The 8962-nt window shown below is 47.9% G+C and overlaps 1 protein-coding gene across 2 annotated transcripts in view; it reads left to right on the plus strand.

Annotated features, from left to right (window-relative positions):
* Positions 1 to 3527: 3527 nt before the first annotated feature.
* tpm4a (tropomyosin 4a) overlaps positions 3528 to 8962 on the plus strand; it is a gene marked incomplete at both ends in the record, with an annotated part of 31897 nt that continues 26462 nt past the window's right edge. For both annotated transcript variants that reach the window (XM_084459045.1, XM_084459046.1), the window contains 2 exons: positions 3528 to 3641; positions 5963 to 6088. In XM_084459045.1, coding sequence (XP_084315171.1) covers positions 3528 to 3641; positions 5963 to 6088 — 240 coding nt within the window. The remainder of the gene's footprint in view (positions 3642 to 5962; positions 6089 to 8962) is intronic.

Below are 8962 nucleotides of genomic sequence, written 5' to 3' on the forward strand. Positions count from 1 at the left end.
GTATGTGTGTGTGTGTGTGTGTGTACATTTGTTTGTGTGTGTGTAGGTGTGTGTGGGGGGGTGTGAGTGTGTACATGCCTGTCTGAATGCTAGGGTGTCTGTGTGTGTGCATGCCTGCGTGTGTACCTGCTTGCATGTGTGTGCCTGCCTGTGTGTGTGTGTGTGTGTGTGCCTGCGTGTGTGTACCTGTTTGCGTGTGTGTGCCTGCCTGTGTGTGTGTGTGTGTGTGTGTGTGCCTGCGTGTGTGTACCTGCTTGCGTGTGTGTGCCTGCCTGTGTGTGTGTGTGTTTGTGTGTGTGCCTGCGTGTGTGTACCTGTTTGCGTGTGTGTGCCTGCCTGTGTGTGTGTGTGTTTGTGTGTGTGAATGTGCGCATGATGTCATCCTCTTGCCCCACTGCTGGAAGGGATGTTCTGAGCAGTGCTCGCGTCTGATTGGCTAAGTCGTATCCAAACATCTGTGCATAGCCAAGGGGGGTTGCATGACATCATCAGGGCAGACACGAGGGCCAATCACGGCAAGGGAAACATGTGCCGTGCTCCTACAGGTGTGTGCGATGTCATCGCTAATGTTCTAACTACCCAGGTGGCGTCCTGACCAGGATGAGTCATACCTGCCCTGGGGTGACCTATCAGACGCTGACTGAACTATGGTCAGATTAGCAGCCTGTAAGCCCTGGTCCAGGAAGCCCCGCCCCTGAAGAGGTTTAAATCAGTTAGTCAATGTGAAAACATACAGGAGGCTTTAACCAGCTGAAATAGCACGAGCAGTACACGCACACTACAACACAGAGACAGACAGACAGATAGACAGACAGACAGGCAGACAGGCAGAAAGACTGACAGGGAGATAGACAAACAGGCAGACAGAGACAGACAGACAGACAGACAGACAAACAGATAGATAGATAGATAGATAGATAGATAGATAGATAGATAGATAGATAGATAGATAGATAGATAGATAGATAGATAGATAGATAGATAGATAGACAGACAGACAGACAGGCAAGCAGGCAGACAGACAGACAGACAGGCAGAAAGACTGACTGACAGACAGGTGGATAGATAGATAGATAGACAGACAGACAGACAGACAGACAGACAGATAGGCAGACAGGGAGACAGACAGACATACAGACATGGAGACAGGCAGACAGACAGACAGACAGACAGACAGACAGACAGACAGACAGACAGACAGACAGACAGACAGACAGACTGACTGACTGACTGACAGACAGGCGGATAGATAGATAGACAGACAGACAGGCAGGCAGACAGACAGGCGGATAGATAGATAGATAGATAGATAGACAGACAGACAGACAGACAGACAGACAGACAGACAGGCAGAAAGACTGATAGATAGATAGATAGATAGATAGATAGATAGATAGATAGATAGATAGATAGATAGATAGATAGATAGATAGATAGACAGACAGACAGACAGACAGACAGACAGACAGGGATTATAAATGTGTTGAGTGTTGTCATGACATCTATCTGACCATGAAAGATATACAGTATCTTTCATTAGCTTTCATATATTATCATCTGGTGCATAGGTTTTCAGAATGGAGCTACACATACATGTAAGATACTCTTCCGTGGAATTATTCAGATGATCTCCAGAAGGATCTTCTCATCATGTTCCTGAATGAATGAGTTTATTTTCACAATGCCAGACATGCAATCACCGATAGTCCAGACCTTTTTTTTCTACAGTAATACCCTCCTCCCTCCCACAGCTACTCCAGAAGAGTCTCTTTTTTGAACTTTCTTCTACTCCCACTCTGTTCCTGCTATCGGCAGCGCCTCCCGATGCTGGGTACAGGGCCTGTACTGTGTTAGCGTGAAGCTAATCCATGTCAACTTCACAGCCCACCTCGTCCTCTAACTCCTCTCTGAACCTTCTCCCCACACTTCGTCCCTGACATACCCCAGAGCAGTCTGGGTAATAAATCGAAACCCTCCTCTGTCGTATCAGTTACCGCGACGACGTTAGCAACATAATTCACGTTGGTCAGAGCTCCTTTGGAAAAAATGTCTGTGGCTCAGCTCGAGAAGGAGAATGTGGAGCTGGAACTGCGAGAGGGGATATTAAAAACATGAAAGGTCTCAGCTGGAGGAGTAGAAGATCATATCTACAGTATGAGGCGGTGGACAGAAGGTACGGTAGAACAGTGGAGGAATGTATGAAGGAACGTCTTGATTTCACAGTCTGCCCAGAACTACAAGCCTCTCAACACCACGGCGATCTTGGGATCTCACATTCTGTTTCTTGACACGGATCGGGTCCGTTGGAGGCTCCGTTTGGGCCGAGGGAGGAGGGCCACCCATCCGCCCCCCCCCCCTGTCAGACACGTCTCTCCACGCCCCCCCCCCCGGTAAAAACAGCCCCTCCGCACACTCAGCGCTGTTCCCATCAGCCCCGGCTCCCGGGCTGGTGTCCCCCCTCGCTCAGCAGGCGGAGTCCGGGGTTGAGGGAGGCCAGTGTCCCGCTGAGCCTCTGGCTCTCTCTCTCCGTTATCACGCCTCTCCCTGGGGGGCCTACTGAACATCCCCTAAACGCTGCGCTACTCTTTCTCCCTGGGGGGCCTACTTAACATCCCCTAAACGCTGTGCTACTCTTGCTTTTAACTATGCGTCTTTAGCTATCTATACAACCCCCCCCCCCCCCACACACACACACACAGAGCATCTATGAGCAGGAGAGGTGTGTGTGGGAAGCCCGCGGGGAGGTGTGTGTGTGAGGCCTGGCGTCTGTCAGCGTTCTTATCAGGAGAGACGGGGTTAAATGTGGAAACGGGGCCCGTCGGCTCGGCCAAATAAGGGCCGGTTTTTGGGCTCGGCTCCCCCAGCCATGCCTCAGAAAGGCCTGGGAGACGAGGGCATGTCTGGGAGGGGGGGGGGAGTGGAGGGAGGTACTGAGAGGTGGAGGGAGGGATGGAGCGGTGGAGGGATGGAGGGAGAGAGAGGGATGGAGGGAGGGATGGAGAAGGAGAGAGAAGGGGGGTTAAAGGAGTACAGGCGGGTTTAGTTGGTGTTAAGAGTACAGGCGCTCGTTACAGACGTCCCCCCGCACTCCTCTCTCTCTCTCCCCCTCGCTCTCCCCCCATCCCCCCTCTCTCTCTCTCTCTCTCTCTCTCTCTCTCTCTCCCCCATCCCCCCTCCCTCTCTCTCTCTCTCTCTCCCCCCCTCCCTCTCTCCCCCCCTCCCTCCCTCTCTCTCTCTCTCTACCCCCATCCCTCTCTCTCTCCCCCCTCCCTCTCTCCCCCCCCCCTCCCTCTCTCTCTCTCTCTCTCTCTCTCTCAGCTCCTCTTGGTCCAGTGGGCTCAGGTTCCCAGCTCAAGCAACTCCTACCACTCCTTCACAGCGTTCATCTCAGCCCGGAGGAGGAAGCAGCTCATCTCTCTCATCTCAGCCCGGAGGAGGAAGCAGCTCATCTCTCTCATCTCAGCCCGGAGGAGGAAGCAGATCATCTCGCTCATCTCAGCCCGGAGCAGGACCAGAGACCCGCAGCCATGGAGGCCATCAAGAAGAAGATGCAGATGCTGAAACTGGACAAGGAGAACGCCATCGACCGGGCGGAGCAGGCCGAGACGGACAAGAAGGCAGCGGAGGACAAGTGCAAACAGGTGAGGAGTGAGAGAGAGGAGAGGAGAGGAGAGGAGAGGGAGAGGAGAGGAGAGGAGAGGAGAGGAGAGGAGAGGAGAGGAGAGGAGAGGAGAGGAGAGGAGAGGAGAGGAGAGGAGAGGAGAGGAGAGGAGAGGAGAGGAGAGGAGAGAAGGAAAGAATTAAAGATGAGGAGAGGAGAAGTGAGGAGAGGAGAGGGAGTGAAAGGTTCTTCTCCATACCCTCTATACCTTCTGCATAATATTTCATGTACTGTAGAAGACAACCAGAACGATATATAATGTTGGCTTGGCTACTGAGCCTCATAGAAGCCCTCCTCTCTGGGAGTCAAGCATATAACATTGGTGTCATACCAGACATATTCCAGAGGAGAGAGGTTGTAAATACTGTACGCCTAGCGTCAGTTTGGTTAAAGTCGCACTGAAATGAAAAAAGCATTCTGTCCCATTTTGGTTCACATAATTGATCATAGTGTTTACCTATTCAACGATGTATGCCCAAAAAATTACAAAATTCTACTTTTGTTGTAATCTTATATCAAAGTATATAATTTCTTACTTCCTGGAAAACGGTAGGTCACGTGCAATGACGACAACAGGTACCTTCGATTTTAGGCCAATAATCTCACGACATCCAAGGGTCAAAACCTGACCCAGGAGTCTCTGTCAGCCCACCCAGACTAGGAGCTCTGTCCCTGGGGAGGAGAGTGAGAGGAGAGTACCCTCGTCATCAGGAGGAGAGGAAGATTAGAGCTCATGTGCTAAATTCCCAATCGCAACCTTCTACTTTTGACTACCAGTAGATACTACAGCTGCCCCTAGAAAGTACATAGAGTACTTTGCATGCAGTACGCATCCAATCGGGACATACTACCTTGTCGTAACATTGCGCCTTGATATTTGACCACATCCGTCGCTGTCCACGAAGTGACATTCATCCACAGCTGGGACTCATCAAAACGCCTCCAGGGTGACTCGCACATGTGACATCATTTCCGCTGAGCACAGGATTGTGGGTCAGAATAGGCAGAAAAGTGTGCTGACTTGCATACTGCAAAACACGACCGGATGTATTGGACATCCTGGTATTTTTGGCATACTGCATGTGATGTGGCATACTATGTATTGGGACATACTACATCCTTTTTTGGCATACTATATACTGTAATATGGGAGTGCGAGATTCAGAACACAGCCCTTTCTGCCTGGCTGGGGTCCTATAAACAAAGTGCTGTATAGGTGTCCATCCTGCTGCCTGATGGATGTCTCCATCACCAGAGAAAGGACAGTAGCCAGACAGGAGCAGCTGTATTTATAGAAGACAGGAGGGAGATACGCCTCGTGGGACCAACCGCGGTTATCAGCAGTACTTCAGGAACCCTGACAGACGCAGAGGAGAACCCTGATTAGGGCGCACTTAGTCTGACTCAAACGATAGGTTCTTGGGATAAGCCTCTCAGATAGCCGGCGCCCCACAAATTCAATCTCTCGACACTATTTGGGCACCGTTGAAGAAAAAAACAGTGTTTTGTCCCCCTATCTCAGAATGATGATGGGTTTTAGCCAGACCCTTCTCCAGCACTGGCACCAACGCTAAAATGAGATGGGAGTGGCTATGCGAGATTGGGGTGTACTTAAAACCCCATTGGGTGGCTTGTTAGTCCAGACTACATATAAAGTCAGCTGTCAACAGCCCAGAAGAGTGTGTCTGTGCATATCCCATTCCTCCCGAATCTAGATGAGAAACAGATGAAGAGTAAGATTAATCATTCTGTCATCCTTCCTGTTATCACATAGGTTAGGAGAGAGAGGAGGGAGGGAGGGATACAGATAGCTAACCTAACAGCTAAGTGAAATTCAGCTAACGTTAGGCAATTAAGGTAACATTAACATAAGTTATTGGAGGCAATGTTAGTTAAACGCTATTCAACACTTTGAGATTGTCTCACAATGAAAAGTGGTTTATAGATAAAGTTAATTATTATTATTTATTATTAACCCTGTCCTGTGTGTGTGTGTGTGTGTGTGTGTGTGTGTGTGCATGTGTGTGTGTGTGTGTGTGTGTGTGTGCGTGCGTGCGTGCGCATGTGTGTGTTTGTGTGTGTGTGTGTGCGTGCGTGCGCATGTGTGTGTTTGTGTGTGTGTGTGTGTTCCTGTGTGTGTGTGCGTGCGCATGTGTGTGTGTGTGTGTGTGTGCGTGTGCATGTGTGTGTGTGTGTGTGCGCATGTGTGTGTGTGTGTGTGAGTGCGCATGTGTGTGTGTGTGTGTGTGTGTGTGTGCGTGCGTGCGCATGTGTGTGTGTGTGTGTGTGTGTGTGTGTTAGCTGGAGGATGAGTTGGTGGGGCTGCAGAAGAAGCTGAAGGGGACGGAGGATGAGCTGGATAAATACTCAGAGGCCCTGAAAGACGCCCAGGAGAAACTGGAAATGTCTGAGAAGACAGCCGCAGATGTGAGTAGTTAACACACACACACACACACACACGCGCATGCACGCACACACACACACACACATATGGGGGGTGAAATGTGCCATTTCTTACCGCACGGAGCGAACTGAGCTGCATACGGAGCTGACAAACGTACGCACGTACGTGAGTGAAATCCATTCGACTCCCATTGTATTTGATAGGAGGACTGACGTGACTCACGACATTTTGTCCTAGCGACGGCGGCGGCCTGAAGTAAGTCAGCAATGTGTGCATGGGTCGCGGCATTCGCGTGGCTCTCGTTAGCTCCCGTAATTATGGCCCGTGTGGATTTGCTAACTGAGAAGACAAACCTGACGAACGTCGCTACTTGACCACGAGTGGTATTGCGAACGTAGCTGACGTCGCTACTTGACCACGAGTGGTATTGCGAACGTAGCTGACGTCGCTACTTGACCACGAGTGGTATTGAGGAACGTCGCCGTCACCATCAGGTTACTTAAGCTGCTAGTTGTCTTGTCAGCTCTGATATGGCTAGCCAGCCTCCGTCCAGTGAGATCAGTGATATGACAACTTAACGTTAGATTATTGAGCCTAAATAATAGCAGGCTACTAACAGATAACCTGGTTAATATATGTTATTATTCCTACTATTGTGCTTACTGTGTGTTGCTGACAAGATAAATTATGTTATATTATTATTGCCACCGTCATTTGGCTTAGCTTATGTTCTCCAGCCACGCCAAGTGCTGTGGTAGTAGCTAACTCACTGGTGTTATATTTATTTACATTGTCCCTGAATCCTGTCTAATATCTCTCCATCTGTGTTATGCACCATGGGCCGAAAGAAAATTCGTAGTATATTGTGAAGTAGGCTCCTTGGCAAAATAAATGTTTTTTGATCCTGATAGCCCAGTAGGCTTTCTGTCAGCCTCTTATGTCATAACCTGCTGTTTTTATTATTATTTCGTTTTACACTACATTTTATCTATATCCTATGTGTGTAGCCTAGTTGTGGCCTATATTATTCGTTTTTATGTAACGAAATACATTAAATAAATGATGGTGCAGGAATGCAATGGTGCGGCGCAGCACACAAACAGGCAAATCATTCGACATAGTAAAATAATAACAACAACAATAACAATTAGGCTACAGATATAAAGGGACCTAAAGGGCAAAGGCAATGTTTTCTGTGCACTAAAGTAAGCTTAGGCTAGGCCTAACACGTTATACATACTGTATATAGCCTACCAGAAGTTTAGTGCCGTGCATTTATTAATCGGATAGCCTTTGTCTATAGGCGTATTTGACAGTCCTGGAAAAAGCCCTGATAGCCTACCAAAATGAAAAGAAAATCATTAGTGGCCGCTGTTGTCTGTATTTTGTTATTGTATTTTGTGGCCTGTGTGTAGTTGTAGCCATACTTATTATTCCTACAATGAAGTAGGCTACACCACCACCATTTCAGATTCAATCTCTGGTCTGAATGGGTAGGCTATGTATGGAAACATACTTTTTGGCGCGATCAGCAACAGCTCTCTAATCCAACTTGAACTTGTCTTTTTACAGTTTACTGAGTCTTTGTACAATAAAGCAATGGTTGCTATGGTTATGAAAAAGCGCACTTATGCCAGGGTATATGGTGCGTTCGTTTATAACTGGGAGGTGCAGGGTATATGGTGCGCTCGTTTATAACTGGGAGGTGGCAAATTGAACTCGCACTTCCTCGTCGCAAATTCGGATATGTTTCTCAGCCCCCAGTTGCCGGCTGATGTCAATATCATATCATATCATCATCATATCATTCGCTATAGCTCGAATGCACACAGGTCGGAGGGAGGTATTTTGCCACTTGCGACTTGCCACGTCCGACCACAAACGAACGTAGCCTAGCCTACCATTAAACAGCAACTACAGAAATGTAGGTTAGCCTACATGGATGCAAAGCATTAACGAGCAAAAAAGGAACTACTGGTCTCGCCGTCTCACTTGTAAAGTCGGGATAGCCACGTTAACTGACGGCGACGACGTGTTTACTGTAGGACCCCACTCATCCGAACATAAGAGATCCGAACCTCCCGGTCTACCGGTAGAAAAGCCCACCAGCTATCTGGTTACTGGTGGGCTTTTCATTACAGTACTGTACCCTACTGTGAATAAAAACAGAACTGTATGTAGACCTACATTTTGCTTGTAGGCTGTAGTCTACTGTCACGTTTCATTTCTTCTAATGTCGAGCGCAAAACGCAAACGAGTCTGCTGCGCGAGAGCTGCATTCCTTGGTAGCCAGAAAGCTGACAACTAGCGCGTCAGCAACCTGAAGCAGAGGAGCATCGAGTCATTTTTCGTTCCCAGTTAATGGACTTCAGGAACACAGACGTGTTGTAAGCATGTAGATTAGCCTACTAGACCTACTGTATTTGTTAAATAATAGTCTACAGCCTAGGCCACGTTAGTCTACATCTGTTGTTTTAGAGACTTTCTTTTAGGCTACAATAGCCTAAGACGTGACAACTTCTGTCTGTCATTTCATTTATTTATTTATTGATTACCATTTGCTCTAATTGTTCTAATGTTGGGTTGTTTTAGGCTATACCATGTTGTTCTGCGAATACAGTAGCCTATCGATACAGCGTAAGCCTCATTTGAGAATAAAGTACTGTATTTGATCAAAGCACGCACTCAAGTGGAAATTCGGTTATTTTATTATAGGCTACCGGCCTATATGAGTTTCGTTGGCTATTTGATTACAATTTTGATGCATTTTCACAAGTAATTAAGGGTATTTATTGGTCTATTATGAGTCTATATGAAACAAGTATACCACTTATTGAATTTGGTGCATTTTAACATATGTTCCAGTCATCCGGACATTTCAGAGATACAAACGACCT

Source organism: Borostomias antarcticus, assembly GCF_949987555.1.
Source record: "Borostomias antarcticus genome assembly, chromosome: 26".
Taxonomy (NCBI): Eukaryota; Metazoa; Chordata; class Actinopteri; order Stomiiformes; family Stomiidae; genus Borostomias; species Borostomias antarcticus.